At 43.7% G+C, this 18,373-nt stretch overlaps 1 protein-coding gene across 5 annotated transcripts in view; it reads right to left on the bottom strand.

Annotated features, from left to right (window-relative positions):
* GALNT13 (polypeptide N-acetylgalactosaminyltransferase 13) overlaps positions 1 to 18,373 on the bottom strand; it is a 455,667-nt gene that overhangs the window by 301,564 nt on the left and 135,730 nt on the right. For all 5 annotated transcript variants that reach the window (XM_075317226.1, XM_075317227.1, XM_075317230.1 and 2 more), the window contains exon 2: positions 4,429 to 4,597. In XM_075317226.1, the coding sequence (XP_075173341.1) occupies positions 4,429 to 4,597 (169 nt within the window). The remainder of the gene's footprint in view (positions 1 to 4,428; positions 4,598 to 18,373) is intronic.

The following is an 18,373-nucleotide window of genomic DNA, read 5'->3' as shown; positions in this document are numbered from 1 at the left end:
CATCTCTCCTTTCCCTTGCCTTTCGCCGCTTGCTTGGTACTTCACCATACCTAGTGTGACACCATGTGCTCCATGAACGATATAAGGCACAGATGGAAGGGAGTAATTTCCAAAGGATCTGACTACTAACAGTGTGTTTGTAGTCTGTTACCATGGAGACACATTGGCCTGGAGAGAAGCTATGGACACAAGACCTTAGAAAATTTTACTTGTAAAGTTGCTTCATTTTTTTGTTTACATTTCAGATGTTTTTTGTGAAAGTGAACATAACCTTTAACCTCTACAGGGCCTCATAAAAAAATGTATGTCATTAGTAGCAGGTGTGGAGTGGGTGTGATTTATACAGGATGGTTACTGGCTCTTGCCTCTGACAGAAGTAACCAAAATTAGCGCTGATTGCTGCTTAAAGGGGTATTCCCATCTCTAAGATCCTATCCCAATGTGTAACAGGTATAATAATAATAATAATAATAATAATAATATTAGCAAATACCTTGATTAGAAATGTAGTATAGTTCTCCTGAATGGCTATGTCTCTTACCTCATGTGCAGGACTCTAATGCGGGCATCACACGGTACGATCTATCGTGCGATCGCACGAGAGATCGTATCCGTCCCCGTCGTTTGTGCGTCACGGGCAATTAGTTGCCCGTGGCGCACAAAGTCGTTAAACCGCCGTCACACGCACTTACCTGCTGAGAGACCTCGCTGTGGGCGGCGAACATCCACTTCCTGAAGGGGGTGGGACGTTCGGCATCACAGCGACGTCACACAGCGGCCGGCCAATAGAAGAGGAGGGGCGGAGATGAGCGGGACGTAAATATCCCGCCCACCTCCTTCCTTCCGCATAGCCGGCGGGAGCCGCGGGACGCAGGTATGCTGTGTTCATCGTTCCCGGGGTGTCACACGGAGCGATGTGTGCTGCCCCGGGTACAATGAACAACCGGCGCAAAGAAAAATAAATTACTTTTTAAAAATGAGCGACGTGTCAACGATACACGATTTGTTACCGATTTGGATACGTTCAGATTCGCTCAGAAGTGTCACACGAAACGACATCACTAACGATGCCGGATGTGCGTCACGAAAACCGTGACCCCGACGACATATCGCATGATAGATCGTCTCGTGTGACGCCCGCATTAGATATCCATGGTTATGACCACAAGCAACTAAAGCCTGCTTTACACGAGTCGCTCTATCGTGCGATAGCACGAGGGATCGCACCCGCCCCTGTCATTTTTGCGTCACGGGCAAATCGCTGCCCGTGGCGCACAAACTCGTTTAACCCCCGTCACACGTACTTACATTCCGGACGACCTCGCTGTGGGCGACGAACGTCCACTTCCTGAAGTGGGCGGGACGTTCAGCGTCACAGCGACGTCACACGGCAGCCGGCCAATAGAAGCGGAGAAGCGGAGATGAGCGAGATGTAAACATCCCGCCCACCACCTTCCTTCCATTAAGCCAGCGGGTGCCGTGGGACGCAGGTACGCTGTGTTCATTGTTCCCGTGGTGTCACACGGAGCAACGTGTGATGCCACGGAAATGATGAACAACCTGCACCCATGAAAATAAACGATATTATGATAGTTAACGACAAGTACACGACTCACGATTTGTGAGCGATACTGCGTCGATCGGAGGTGTCACACAGGCCGACCCGTGCGCTATGCCGGATGTGCGTCACGAAAACCGTGACCCCGACGACATATCGCACGATATATCGTCTCGTGTAAAGCCCGCATAACTGTCAATATATGCATGGTCGTTACCTTAGCTTCTGCAATGCCCTGCAGATGAGGTAAGAGACATAGCTAATCAGGAGAACTATACTACATTTCTAATTGGAGGTATTTGCTAATATTAATATTATTACAGTTACTACATATTAGGGTAAGAACTTGTAGATGGGAATACCCCTTTAACTGTTTAGATGATGCTGATGATGTCTGACAGCAGCATTTAAATGGTTGGTAAGTAGCTACGCCGGCTGCAAATTTGTTACCAGACCTGGTACAATAAATATGACAGCTGAGCAACAACAATAAATACGATCGCCACACAAAAAAGCAAGACCATACTCAGGTTCACTGATTCAAAAATAAAAAAAGTTACCAACATCAGAAAATAGCAACATAAATCAAATTTTTTTTTTTATATGTATAAATAATATATAATAGATAATATATTATTTATATAATATATTTATTATTAGGGATGATCGAATACCAGAATATTCGCCTTCGCGAATATCCAACGAATAGGTCACCGCTATGCCAATATTCGATGTGTAGTGTAAGTCTATGGGAAGCCCGAATAGTTGTTATTCGGGTGTTATTTGGGTTTTCCATATACCTACATTGTGCATCGAATATTCGCGAATAGTCGAATAGCGGCGACCTATTCGGCGAATATTCGCGAAGCCGAATATTTGTGGTATTCAATCATCCCTATTTATTATATAAATAATTATTTATATATGTATTTGTTTAAAATATTTAATAATTATTATTATTTTTATTATATAAATAATATATAATATATTAATTAATTATAATATATGATATTACCTTAATCATATTTATCCAGAAAATAAAAATTGCCAAGTCATCTTTTTATCTCAAAATGAAAAGAGAAAAAACATAAGCTAATGTTGTATTTTTTTAAAATTGTTTCACTACGTTTTGACTTTTACCCCCCCATTTTTCAGTACATTATATTTTAAATTGAAAGATGCCATTCAAAACTAAAAACTAACTTTTAGAGAAATTAAAAAAAAAAGTTTGTGATCTTGGAAGAAGACTTATTCGGTGACCTATTCGGCGAATATTTGCAAAGCCGAATATTTGTGGTATTCGATCATCCCTATTTATTATATAAATAATTATTTATATATTTATTTATAACATATAATAATTATTATTATTTTTATTATATAAATAATATATTATATTTATATATTATAATATATAATATATTAATTAATTATAATATATAATATATGATATTACCTTAATCATATTTATCCAGAAAATAAAATTGGCAGGCCATCTTTTTATCTCAAAATGAAAAGAGAAAAAACATAAGCCAAAGTTGTATTTTTCTTTTAAATTGTTTCACCACTTTTTGACTTTTACCCCCCATTTTTCAGTACATTATATTGTAAAATGAAAGATGCCATTCAAAACTAAAAACTAACTTTTAGAGAAATTAAAAAAAAAGTTTGTGATCTTGGAAGAAGACTTATTCGGTGACCTATTCGGCGAATATTTGCAAAGCCGAATATTTGTGGTATTCGATCATCCCTATTTATTATATAAATAATTATTTATATATTTATTTATAACATATAATAATTATTATTATTTTTATTATATAAATAATATATTATATTTATATATTATAATATATAATATATTAATTAATTATAATATATAATATATGATATTACCTTAATCATATTTATCCAGAAAATAAAATTGGCAGGCCATCTTTTTATCTCAAAATGAAAAGAGAAAAAACATAAGCCAAAGTTGTATTTTTCTTTTAAATTGTTTCACCACTTTTTGACTTTTACCCCCCATTTTTCAGTACATTATATTGTAAAATGAAAGATGCCATTCAAAACTAAAAACTAACTTTTGGAGAAATTAAAAAAAAAGTTTGGGATCTTGGAAGAAGAGAAAGAAAAAACCAAGACGCAAAAAAAAACTAAAAATGGTCCAATCCATCAAGTATGCTGGGTTTTCAATATTTCATAGGAACTGTTTACTGGATGCACAGTAAATATGTTTTGTATTGCACATCCGAAAAAAGAGCCTCGCCGCCACTGCCTGTCGCAGTCTCAAAATGGCCCTTAGCGGCTAGTAAGCCATTAGAAGGTATAAAGCAGTTTTCTAAGAGTGTTTATTTCTCTCATCCATTGCATCCTCTCCTAGTTATCTCTGGCAGTCGGTCAAAGTGAGAGAACCCTCTTAAACTCTCAGTATCAGAGGAGTCAATTAACGCCCCTGGTCCCCAGTGCGATATCATTCCTGCTGCTCCCCTAAGTATTCCTTTTCTTTTTTTTTTTAAATCCGTTTTACGGTTCCAAAGATATGGGGCTTTTTATTTAGTGTTCTAGGGGGCGTGGCTAACATGGCAATTATGCAGAGCAGCCTAAAGACACGCCCCAGAGGAACCTGAGTGCCACGCCCACACACAAATTAGCACTAAGTAAAAAGGCCCTTATCTCTGGAACCGTTTGGCGGATTTACAAAAAACAAAATGCAGAATACTCAGAGGAGCAACGGGAATAAAATAAAAGCAAATATGGGTAAAATATTGCTTCCCTTTAAATGATTTCTAAGAAAAACAGCATCACCCCTGTCCATAAGTCATGCTCCAATCACATCAATAGAGCTGAATCTGTATTGTAGATCTTACCCTTCTAGTCTCACATCCGGCAAGCTTCTGTTTAACGCAATTAAGTCACTGGCCATGAGGTTAAACTGATTGATTTTGAATAGTTCTCTCATTTTTTCTTGATCATCTTTCGGGATGAGCACCGCCTTCCCCAGTTCTCCGGGTCCTTCTTGGTTCCTTGAAATAACAGCTAGAATTGAAAAAAGAAACACAGTTTGTTATCGGGCTGTGTGACTGTGAGCATTGCTGCAGGAGCTACATTTTATTATTTACTGATATAATATCTTTTTTTATTGATTCAAAAAGGGAATCTTTCAGTACAATTTTACTACTGAAACTGGTGGTGCAGCTGTATAGGCCCTAGTCCAACATGAGAAACCGAGCACCCGAGCATGGTAGTGCCCGCTCATCACTAGTTATGAGTACCTAGCACCCGAGCATGGTAGTGCTCGCTCATCACTAGTTACGAGTACAGAGCACCCGAGCATGGTAGTGCTCACTCATCACTAGTTACGAGTACAGAGCACCCGAGCATGGTAGTGCCCGCTCATCACTAGTTATGAGTACTGAGCACCTGAGCATGGTAGTGCCCGCTCATCACTAGTTACGAGTACTGAGCACCCGAGCATGGTAGTGCCCGCTCATCACTAGTTACGAGTACTGAGCACCCGAGCATGGTAGTGCTCGCTCATCACTAGTTACGAGTACTGAGCACCTGAGCATGGTAGTGCCCGCTCATCACTAGTTACGAGTACCGAGCACCCGAGCATGGTAGTGCTCTCTCATCACTAGTTATGAGTACTGAGCACCCGAGCATGGTAGTGCTCACTCATCACTAGTTATGAGTACTGAGCACCCGAGCATGGCAGTGCCCGCTCACCACTAGTTACCAGTATTGAGCACCCGAGCATGGTAGTGCCCGCTCATCACTAGTTACGAGTACAGAGCACCAGAGCATGGTAGTGCCCGCTCATCACTAGTTACGAGTACTGACCACCCGAGCATGGTAGTGCTCACTCATCACTAGTTATGAGTACTGAGCACCCAAGCATGGCAGTGCCCGCTCACCACTAGTTACCAGTATTGAGCACCCGAGCATGGTAGTGCCCGCTCATCACTAGTTACGAGTACAGAGCACCAGAGCATGGTAGTGCCCGCTCATCACTAGTTACGAGTACTGACCACCCGAGCATGGTAGTGCTCACTCATCACTAGTTATGAGTACTGAGCACCCGAGCATGGCAGTGCCCGCTCACCACTAGTTACCAGTATCGAGCACCCGAGCATGGTAGTGCCCGCTCATCACTAGTTACGAGTACTGACCACCAGAGCATGGTAGTGCTCGCTCATCACTAGTTATGAGTACTGAGCACCCGAGCATGGTAGTGCTCGCTCATCAGTAGTTATGAGTACTGAGCACCCGAGCATGGTAGTGCCCGCTCATCACTAGTTATGAGTACTGAGCACCCGAGCATGGTAGTGCTCAGTTATCACTAGTTACGAGTACTGAGCACCTGAGCATGGTAGTGCTCGCTCATCACTAGTTACGAGTACTGAGCACCCGAGCATGGTAGTGCTCGCTCATCACTAGTTACGAGTACTGAGCACCCGAGCATGTTAGTGCTCACTCATCACTAGTTACCAGTACTGAGCACCCGAGCATGGTAGTGCCCGCTCATCACTAGTTATGAGTACTGAGCACCCGAGCATGGTAGTGCTCAGTTATCACTAGTTACGAGTACAGAGCACCTGAGCATGGTAGTGCTCACTCATCACTAGTTACGAGTACTGAACACCCGAGCATGGTAGTGCCCGCTCATCACTAGTTACTAGTACTGAGCACCTGAGCATGGTAGTGCTCACTCATCACTAGTTACAAGTACTGAGCACCCGAACATGGTAGTGCCCGCTCATCACTAGTTACCAGTACAGAGCACCTGAGCATGGTAGTGCTCACTCATCACTAGTTACGAGTACTGAGCACCTGAGCATGGTAGTGCTCACTCATCACTAGTTACAAGTACTGAGCACCCGAGCATGGTAGTGCCCACTCATCACTAGTTACGAGTACTGAGCACCCAAGCATGGTAGTGCTCACTCATCACTAGTTACAAGTACTGAGCACCTGAGCATGGTAGTGCCCGCTCATCACTAGTTATGAGTACTGAGCACCCGAGCATGGTAGTGCTCACTCATCACTAGTTACAAGTATTGAGCACCCGAGCATGGTAGTGCTCACTCATCACTGGTTACAAGTACTGAGCACCCGAGCATGGTAGTGTCCGCTCATCACTAGTTACAAGTACTGAGCACCCGAGCATGGTAGTGCCCGCTCATCACTAGTTACGAGTACTGAGCACCCGAGCATGGTAGTGCTCACTCATCACTAGTTACAAGTATTGAGCACCCGAGCATGGTAGTGCTCACTCATCACTAGTTACAAGTATTGAGCACCCGAGCATGGTAGTGCTCACTCATCACTAGTTACAAGTACTGAGCACCCGAGCATGGTAGTGCTCGCTCATCACTAGTTACGAGTACTGAGCACCCGAGCATGGTAGTGCTCACTCATCACTAGTTACAAGTACAGAGCACCCGAGCATGGTAGTGTCCGCTCATCACTAGTTACAAGTACTGAGCACCCGAGCATGGTAGTGCCCGCTCATCACTAGTTACGAGTACTGAGCACCCGAGCATGGTAGTGCCCGCTCATCACTAGTTACAAGTATTGAGCACCCGAGCATGGTAGTGCTCACTCATCACTAGTTACAAGTATTGAGCACCCGAGCATGGTAGTGCTCACTCATCACTAGTTACAAGTACTGAGCACCCGAGCATGGTAGTGCTCGCTCATCACTAGTTACGAGTACTGAGCACCCGAGCATGGTAGTGCTCGCTCATCACTAGTTACGAGTACTGAGCACCCGAGCATGGTAGTGCTCACTCATCACTAGTTACGAGTACTGAGCACCCGAGCATGGTAGTGCCCGCTCATCACTAGTTACGAGTACTGAGCACCCGAGCATGGTAGTGCTCACTCATCACTAGTTACGAGTACAGAGCACCCGAGCATGGTAGTGCTCACTCATCACTAGTTACGAGTACAGAGCACCCGAGCATGGTAGTGATCGCTCATCACTAGTTACGAGTACTGAGCACCCAAGCATGGTAGTGCTCACTCATCACTAGTTACGAGTACTGAGCACCCGAGCATGGTAGTGCTCACTCATCACTAGTTACGAGTACTGAGCACCCGAGCATGGTAGTGCTCACTCATCACTAGTTACGAGTACTGAGCACCCGAGCATGGTAGTGCCCACTCATCACTAGTTACGAGTACAGAGCACCCGAGCATGGTAGTGATCGCTCATCACTAGTTACGAGTACTGAGCACCCGAGCATGGTAGTGCTCACTCATCACTAGTTACGAGTACTGAGCACCCGAGCATGGTAGTGCTCACTCATCACTAGTTACGAGTACTGAGCACCCGAGCATGGTAGTGCCCGCTCATCACTAGTTACCAGTACAGAGCACCCGAGCATGGTAGTGCTCACTCATCACTAGTTACGAGTACTGAGCACCCGAGCATGGTAGTGATCGCTCATCACTAGTTACGTGATAAACACACAGGTGCTCTGGTGCACATCTCAGATGCAAAATGAGAAAGACAGCAGAGAGCATTTTTTTTTCCCTTATGGACAGTGCTATACATAATAGTGCAGGGGTAGGAAATTAATTTTCCTGAGGGACCACAAGAGAGACCGTGACTGTTATGCAGGGCTGAATGAATAGGCTGAAATTAATTCTACTCAATATTAATATGTTAATTATACTTAATATTTGATATTAATATTAATAGTATCACTTAGTATTGAGCAGGATTAAGTATGCTGACATCCCCCTATATACAGTAAGAGCCCACAGAAAGCACCCAATACATACCATATGATCTCATACACAGCTCCATATATACAGAAGAAGCCCCCACACCTCCCCTATATACAGCATGAGCTCCCACATAGTCTCCTATATACAGTATGAACTCACACACAGCACCCCTATATGCAGAATGAGCCCCCACACCTCCCCTATATACAGCATGAGCTCCCACATAGTCTCCTATATACAGTATAAACTCACACACAGGACCCCTATATACAGCATGAGCCCCCACATAGCACCAGTATACAGCATGAGCCCCCGCATAACCCCCTCGATATAGTATAAGCCCTCACACAGCCCCCCTATATACTGTATGAGCCCCCACTTAGCCCCCTATATACTGGCACACATCCCATCATTTAAAGAAAGCCACATACTCACCTCACTCTCGGTCCCCGGGGCTCCGCTTCTTCTTGATGCCGGTGCTTACATGCTGCCTTGTAGCTGCGCTGCCGTTCTATATTGCCTTAGATCTGCGCCGGAGGAATGGGGGCAAGGTAGTTATATGCACAGAACATAAGGGCAATCTGACCATGGGCCCCCTGGAGCCTCAGGCCCTAGGCGGTAGCCCAGATTGCCTTCATTATAATCCGCGTATAGTTAGACACAAGGGTACCGTGGGAGAAAAAAAACAGCAATTTGGTAAAACTCTTGATAGTGAGTCCAACGCCATGCTCTCATGACATTTTTTTAATGGATTTTTCAGCAGAAATCTACACCAAACTGTATACAAGGTGGATTTGAAGCCTTTTTATGTGGATTTTGAAGCCGATATTCCTCCACGAGGAAACAAAGCTTAGTCAGCGGTGTCAGATCTATTCAATCACCCTTTTTTACTACTTAATATTAGTTATGAAAAACTGGTAGACCTTTTCCACCAGCTTAGGTGTGTAAGGGTAAGGGCTTATTCAAATGTCCGTTCCATTTGTCCTGGTGAGTTCCTACTGACAAGACCATATTTCCAGTGTGTTTTGTGTAGGATTGGATGGCACACGGAAGGTGCGTGCCATCAGTTAATACAAAAAACACATTGATGTCTGTATGTCCGCTCCATTATTATGGAACATGTCCTATTCTGTTCCATAAATGCGGACTGCGACATAATACAAATCAATGGGTCCGCAAAATCGTCGGAAGCCACACAGAAGCACTTCCGTGTGTCTTCCGTCTATCGGTACCCCTGGAGTCCGTGTCCCACTCCACTGCCAGCCACGGAGAAGCTCACAGCACTGTGTGAGCAGCTGCGGGGATGATGAGCGCTGCCATTAGGAGGTTAGCTCAGATCATTTCCTGCTGTGATGATTTCCGCTGAATATGTGACATCAGCGCTCATCACTGAGTTCCATGCCCTCAGCGATATCACCTCAAGAGCGGTGATGTTATGGGCCACTCACAATACTCCGCATGACAACGCGGCGGTCATTGAACTCAGTGACGAGCACTGACGTCACGAGTTCAGCGGAGTTCATCACCGCAGGAAATGAAGTGAGCTAACCTTATGACGTTGGCGTTCGTCATGCCCTGCAGTGATGTGGCCTGACCTAATGATGTTAGCTCATGTCACTGTACTGCTCTCCCATTCAATGGAGAACATTCTGTTTTTCATTGACTGGGACAGTGAGTATGGATCGTCGTGTGACCCCCTTGTTGGATTACCCCAAACCCGGTTTTGTTTTTTCCTTTCAATAAGTTAGTGAAAGAGGGAATTTGTTGAGGAATGTTTTTTTAAATAAAAATTTGGTTGTCGTCTATTTTTTTTAATTACTGACTGGGTTACTGATGTCAGGTATCTGATAGACGCCGTGACATCACTTGATGCTAGTTGACATTACACAGTATCAACCCCATATATGACTGTATTTGCCACCGCACCAGGGCATCGGGATGAGTTAGGGAAAAGCGCCAGGATTGGAGCATCTAATGGCGTGCCACTTCTGGGATGGCTGCGGCCTGCTATTTTTAGGCTGGGGAGTGTCCAATAACTGTGGACCTCCCTAGTCTGAGAATACCAGATCACAGCTGTCCTCTTTACCTTAGCTGGCAATCCCATTTGGGGGGAACCACCTGTTGGTTTTTTTTTTTTAAATTATTTATTTATTTTTGGCTAAGTACAAGGCTAAACACCCTTTAATGCCACATGAAAAGCACTAAAGGGTGTAAAATTACAAAATGCAGGGGAGTGGGACATTATATATGTTTTTCTTATCTATCTATCTATCTATCTATCTATATCTATCTATCCCTCTATCTATCCCTCTATCTATCCCTCTATCTATCTATCTATCTATCTATCTATCCTTCTCTCTATCTGTCCAGATATTTATCTATCCCTCTATCTATCTATCTATCTATCTATCTATTTATCTATCTATCTATCCCTCTATCTATCTATCCCTCTATCTATCCCTCTATCTATCTATCTATCTATCTATCTATCTATCTATCTATCTATCTATCTATCTATCTATCTCTCTTTCTATCTATCTATCTATCTATCTATCTATCCCTCTATCTATCTATCTATCCTTCTCTCTATCTGTCCAGATATTTATCTATCCAGCTATCTATCCAGCTATCTATCTTTCTACCTTTTGACTGTATGTAACCCTCCTTCCATTTTTTTGCAGTCCGCAAAAAAAACGGAAAGCACACGGATGGCACATGGACCGTATACGGAACGGATGAGGATGTCACACAAGCATCTGTGGAAAAACAGGACCGTTTTTTGTGGACCGCAAAAACGGGACAATCATGTGATTGTACTCTAAGAAGTTCACATCATACATGAGGCTTGGTATTGTGCTGTAAGGATTTGAACATGGCCTTCTGGACAAAAATGTATTATCGGGAAAAGCAAGGAATGTACATGATGTGATACCGAGTTATTCTTTGAGCTATATTTTTTATATCAGGATCCCGGTAGTAAAGTGATTACATATAATAGCGATACACCATTATTTTATTAGGAAAACTCCTTTAGAGTAGCTATGCTCCATTTTGGCTGATATGAAGCTAACCGCTTTAAACATTGATGGCGACAATTGAGTTGCGTGAAAGGGTTTTGGTTTTGGACTCTTGTCACATACCCTCATTATGGCATCTCCTAGTACGAGAGCTCCAGCCATACACATTGCATCACTCATCTAAGCATTATGTATCCCGTAGACCATGTATACGGCAGATACATTTCATGTCACATCATAGTTTAAGACCAAACATAACAGAAGTAAAGCCGGGATCTGTCATCCAGCCTTGTGCTCATCTCTCCTTCTGTTACATTTTTTGCTTTAAAACATGTATATAAAGAAAGAAGAAAGAAGCCTTCCCGCCCGGCAGTGACCGGAGAAGGCTTCGTAGAAAAAGTTGAGTTTCGTTAATCAGTGTAACCTTTCTTTTAGCATGAATCACGACCAATTTGTGACACGATGTTAGTAGAGTACTTAGTGGTAATAAAGGACAAAAAAAGATGTACCCCGGATAATCAATGGTGCGGCCGTCCGTGTCCTTCACTTTTTGTTTGCCAATTTTGTACTACATTGGTGTTTGACCTGGTTTTCGTCTTATGAGTTTCACTTATTCGTCATTGATTGATCAGGTTCCATTACAGGCTACGTGCACACGTTTTCTAAGGAATTTTTGGAGCATGTCCACTTTAAGACACATCTAAAAAATTGCTTCAAAAACTCTTGAAAGAATGGCAAAATTAATTTTTATTACAGTTTGCTGTTCAGTGTTTTTAGCCTTATTTTTCGGATAAGGGTGTAAAGTCACCACTAGGGGGAGCCGGAACTCTGGTGTGTGTAATAGGACTATGAATTCACAAGGAGTCACGAAAGGAAATCACTCAAAGATTCAACAGAGAAGTCGTACAAGCAGGGTCAGAGCCAGGAGGTCACACAGTACAAAGGAGTATGCGGATTCAATGTCAGGGGCGGATCGGAGGTCAAGAACCAGGAGAGCAAGCAGCAGGAAGGGGGCGCAGGGACGGAACAACAAACAGGGGGCAGGAGAGGAAGACGGGAAGGTAAGACAAGATGGAGGGGACGGGAGTCAGGGAGATCGGAAGAAACGGAGACGACCGGAGTCAGGGAGGTCGGACAAAAAGGGGAGGACGGGAATCAGATAAGTCGGATGAAACAGGGTAGACGGGACTCAGGGAAGTCGAACGAGGTAGCGGGCAGAATCAAGAGAATTTACAGGAACCAGGCGAACGCTGCAGAGCTATAACTGGCTCTGAACCGATGCTGTGCTGGCTAACGGATGGAACGCAAGGCCATCCGTTGCTATCCGTAGCTAATAGAAGTCATCGAAGGAATCGAACGGTTTCCTGCAACGGTTACCGTAAATCCTCAAGGCGGCGGATAGCAACGGATTCCGTTCAACGCAAGTGTGAAAGTAGTCTAAGGGATCCATTCACTATAGTGAGGTTTAGAGTAACTGTGGACTGCATCTGGTCTGTGTCCAGCGTCTTCCCTTTCAGAAATGCACAAAACTGTAGTCAACCGTGCTTTTTTGCACCACTAAAAAGACTGACAGCTCTGGATCACAGACTAAGACCAACGTGACTCGCTCTGCCTCATTATAGGAAATCTTCCAGCAGAGGTTCTGTCTAATTACCTATGACAGAGATTTACATGGAAACCCAATGTAAGCTCTCAGCATAGCACGCAGGATAAATGTGAGCCAAGACTTATGCGGGCTTTACACACTGTGACATCACTACCGATATATCGTCGGGGTCATGTCGGTAGTGACGCACATCCGGCGCCGGTAGTGACATCGCAGCGTGTGACGCAAATGAGCGACGATCAACGAGTGCAAATACGTGCGATATCGTAGCTCGTTGTCACGTCGCTCACTCCATAATATCGCTGCAGCGACGGTACAATGTTGTTTGTTGTTCCTGCGGCAGCACACATCGCTGTGTGTGACGCCGCAGGACCGACAAACATCTCCTTACCTGCCTCCACCGGAAAAGGAGAAAGGAAGGAGGTGGGTGGGAGGTTCCGGCCGCTCATCTCCTCCTCTCCTTTTCTATTGGGCGGCGGTTCAGTGACGCTGCTGTGACGTCGCTTAGAAAGGAGGCGGATCGCCGGTCACAGCGAGGTCTCAGGGCAGGTAAGTCCGTGAGACGCTGCCGTAGCGATAATGTTCGCTACGGCAGCGATCAATACATATCGGCCGTACGACGGGGGCGGGTGCTATCGCGCTCGGCATCGCTAGCATCGGCTAGTGCTGTCGCAGCGTGTAAAACCTGCTTTACTGTGATCTTTTGGAGGAAGAATTAATAAATCAAGAACAGTTCAAGAATTTCTTTAATTTATTTTTTACACCATTCTCTGTGCAGTAAAATATATAAGGCGGCTTTATTCTTTGGGTCGGGGCAATTACAGCGATACCAGATTTATGTACGGTAGTTTTTGGGGGGGGGGCTACTATCACACACTAAAAACGCTAAAAACACACCATATTTTAAAAGCTAAAATTATTCTGTATTTCTGCCAACAGTGTCATGTAAGGTCTTTTCTTTTGCAGGATGAGGTCACCTTTTTATTGGTACCATTTTCAGGCACAAAATGTTTTTTGATCACTTTCTATTCCAGTTTTTGGGAGACAGATTGAATATAAAATAGAAATTCAGGGATTATTTATTTTATTTTTTTTATGCAGTTCACAATTTGGTGAAACAGCTTTATTCTTCGGTTCAGTATGACTACAGCGATACCACATTTATGTTGTTGTTTTTTTACCTTTTGCTGCTTTTAATAAATATAAGCAATTTTATAAAAAAAAAAAAGAATATTTTGCATCGCTCTATTTTGACAACTATAGATTTTATTTTTCCATGGCTGGAGCTGATTGGAGCTTATTTTTTTATGGGATAATGGGACAACATGATGTTTATGGCGATGCCAAATGTGTGTATTTTTATTTTTAAATAAATATATGTATTTATTGGTATAATTTTCTTTATTGGTATAGTTTCTTTATTTTGTGTTCCCAGGATGGGACATCAACTTTCCATGCCCTGAACGCTGATCTAATATTCTGCAATTCTTTTACATTGCAGGGCATTAACTCAGTAACTCCACACAGGCAGGACCTCACAGGCCACCATAACTGGGTGACCCCACACCCATTATTCGACTCAGGCTCACACTAGAGACCATTAGCACAATGCAATGGCAAACACATTGTGCCGATCGGCTAAAAGAAGGAGCTCTGTCCCTCTACAAGCAGATCAAAGCCACTATCAGTATCATCACCCAAGATCAGTGCTATAACTGATTATGATGATACATAACTGACACCCACTGATAATTTCACACGCGCTGTATGTGAACCGCCGCAATAGTTTCGCATGCGCTGTATGTGAGTCACCGCAATAGTTTTGCTTGCGCTGTATGTGAGCCACTGCAATAGTTTCGCTCGCACTGTGAGCCGCCGTAATAGTTTTGCTCGCGCTGTATGGGAGTCGCCGCAATAGTTTCGCCTGCACTGTATGTGAGATGCTGCAATAGTTTTGCCTGCGCTGTATGTGAGCTGCCATAATAGTTAGACCCGCGCTGTAAGTGAGTCGCTGCAATAGTTTTGCCGGCGCTGCATGTGAGTCACTGCAATAGTTTCTCTTGCACTGTATGTGAACCGCAGCAATAGTTTCGCCCACGCTGCATTTGAGTCGCCGCAATAGTTTCGCCCGCGCTGTAAGTGAATCGCCGCAATAGTTTCGACCGCGCTGTATGTGAGCTGCCACAATACTTTTGTCCACGCTGTATGTGAACCGCCGGAATAGTTTCACCCGCTCTGTGAGTAGCTGCAATAGTTTCACCCGCACTGTATGTGAGCCACCGCAATAGTTTCGCCTGCACTGTATGTGAGTCGCTGCAATAGTTTTACCCATGCTGCATGTGAACCGCCGCAACTGTCTTACCCGCATTGTATGTGAGTCACCGCAATAGTTTCACCCGCACTGTATATGAGTCGCTGCAATGGTTTCGCCTGCGCTGTATGTGAACCGCCGCAATATTCTTGCCCGTACTGTATGTGAGCCTTACATATATGGCGGTTTGTGGGAACACACCTCCTGCAGCACCATAAGTAATAATGGAGGTCAACTGGAAACTCAAGTATTTTTTTCCAGAAAATCTTCCAGAAAAATGCTCACATTTCCTATTGACTTCTATTATACTGGTTACTCGTCCGAGCGTCCAACCTGCTCGTTTCAAGTAGCGAGCACCAGAGCATGGTAGTACTCACTCATCACCACTCCATAAATTATTATATAAATATATTAGGGCTGATGAGGCTGGTGTACTTACTTTGAAAATCCATGTCCGATTTTTTTTTTTATAATAGTGTCTGATTTTTTTTTTTTAATATCAGGTGAGAAAACTTTCAAATAAAGACTATGCAGTCATTCTGACATGTATTTTTAATGTAAGTACATCAGCTCAATCAGGTCTAAGAGGTCTAGTTTTCATGGATGCAGTATTGCAAAATTAAATATTAAAAAGATTGTTTTAGATATTAGGCGGATATACAGTCTGCATCCAATTTTCTGACCACTGATAACAGCTTTATTTGTCCTTTTTTTTGTAATTTGCACAACATTCCATAGCATCTATAAGAAATGTTTTCTATCATTAAGGATCTGCATATTAAGATACAAAAGAAGGAAATCCGGGGTACGAGATTAACAGCTGCTGCCGATCAAACAATGATAAACGAGAAAATCTACCCTATTTTCCTGCCAAGCCATTTGACCTAATGTCCACATATTCCCTTCCATCTTATCCCTCCCGAGCCAAGAAGCACTTACAATATCTTATATACGGTTCTGTTTCTGCAGGAGAAGAAATGCGCTGTCATTCATCTGCAACATTACTTAAATTTACAGAGGCTTTGATTAGCTATTTATTATGCACATGAAAGTATCATTAAATAAAATGCCACAGCCCGTATAAATCATTTGCAGTAATTAGAGCGAATGGCAGAGAAATAACCATTTATACATGCAATCTATTCACAGTACCATTTCCTAAGGGTTCAATATGACCATATCAGTACCGTCTGGAGCCTACAGGTGGCAGCAATGAAATCTGCATGGAAAATTTAAAGGAATTGTCCACATTGGGTCCCAAAGTGCCAGACAATTTACAATTTTGTCTACAACAGAAAAAAAATACTTCTCAGGCCCCCTTCACACGCACGGGTCTCCGGTACGTGCTAGGTCTGTGCCCGCATGTACTGGAGATACGGGCACACGTAAACCCATTAAAATCAATGGGTTTATGTGCACGCACGTGTGCAGTCATTGGCCCATGGCTCCGTGTGGAGCATACGTGTGTCCGTGTGCTCCACATGGATGCATGTCCGTTTTTCTCCGGCAGCAGGGGTGTCACACGGCCCGCACCCGTACCACACGGATGTAGTGTGTATGTGGTCCCGTGTGACATGTGCTGGAGAAAACTCACGTGTAAGAGAAAAAAACAAACCTTTACTCCCCTTCTCCAGCCCTCCGGTCTCTGCCGCTGCTGTCACTTGCTGCCGACCGCCGCTCATTATGCTCATTTAATATTCACTTCACTGCGGCCGGCAGCAGCAGGGAGTCGGCAGGACCGAAGACCAAAGATCAGCACCACGGACAGCAACGCCAGGGACAGGTGAGTTTAAAGTTCCCGTTCTCCGTGTGTTATCATGGATAACACACGGAGAACACACGTAGTGCCATAAACACGACTCACGGAGGGGAAAACGCACCTTTACACGTCCGTGAAACACGTGCGTGATCTTCACTGACGTGTGAAGGGGGCCTCAGACTGTTTTTTTTGTCCACCTTTCTCACATTATGTCTCATCACATCCAGAGCTGCGTTCACTATTCAGCTGGTTTCTGAGCTCTGACCTAACTCCTGTGTATCTGTAAAGAGCAAGTTGCTATTATTGAAGGCATAGCATGCGGTGCAAGCATTGTGCCCCCCCTTACCCAGTAATAATGCTCTATAAGTATCCCTTAGGACATATAGTGCTTCCTGTGACAAAAGTATTGATGTCAACTGCCCACTCCAAAAGTAATGATTTGTACCAATCTCCAGCAAAAAAAAGAGTTTATAATCACCCAATCCAAGCAGCTGAGTTTTACAGATCGGCCGGCATATGCGGCACAATGCGGTTACTTCATATGTCGCCTGTGTCAGGATGCTGACATGTTGTAAGTGACGGGCCTACAGCAGCCAACAGGACGCAGAAAGGTGGGGTATGGAGCCTATGGCTCTTTGCGCTACCACAAGATCAAACTATATCTTATTGATGCTGATATAGTTCAAAATGGTGCTCACTCGGAGATCTAGGGCACCTGGATGGAATTCTGGGGCACGTGCACTCTCCTGGCTCTTCGACATTAGTAGCACCACCAGGGACGGACACATCATTGGTGCAACATGTGCAGCCACTAATTTCCGCCCATTGTTGCAACACGTGCAGCCGCAGGGTAAGGGGGCTTATTTCTACTTTGGAGGTATAAATGGGCCCCCTTACACTGCGGCTGCACATGTTGCACCAATGGGTTGCACCAAAGCTACTGGAATTGTGCACATGATGAGATTTGCAACAACAAAGGGCCCCTATAATGTTCTTGTAAAGGGGCCCTCTTCTGTCTGTGTCCGCCACTGAGCACTTCTACTACTTTCTACTTTTTTCTTTTAAAATGTTGCTTTTTAAAAAATTTTGCACCCACGTGAAATAATACAGATCAAATACAAATAAACCCAGATATTCAGATGCCTAAATAAATATGGACACTATGGACACAGAAAATAAAATGGGACCCTAAAATATACACCAGGTTAGACCTCATATGTAATAAAGACCCCCAACCATACAATCAAAAGAAATGCAGACCTCTCTCAGCCGCAAATCAGATATGTAGTAACGCATGCTTCATTATTCCTACATTCCCTCATTTATAGGCAACGCCACAGTAAAAATCCTGAGACAAGAACCAGCGCCAGGACATCGCCTATGG

This window comes from Anomaloglossus baeobatrachus, chromosome 7, assembly GCF_048569485.1.
Source record: "Anomaloglossus baeobatrachus isolate aAnoBae1 chromosome 7, aAnoBae1.hap1, whole genome shotgun sequence".
Taxonomy (NCBI): Eukaryota; Metazoa; Chordata; class Amphibia; order Anura; family Aromobatidae; genus Anomaloglossus; species Anomaloglossus baeobatrachus.
Note: the sequence above shows the minus strand (reverse complement) of the source record. Positions and strands in the feature narration are given on the sequence as shown.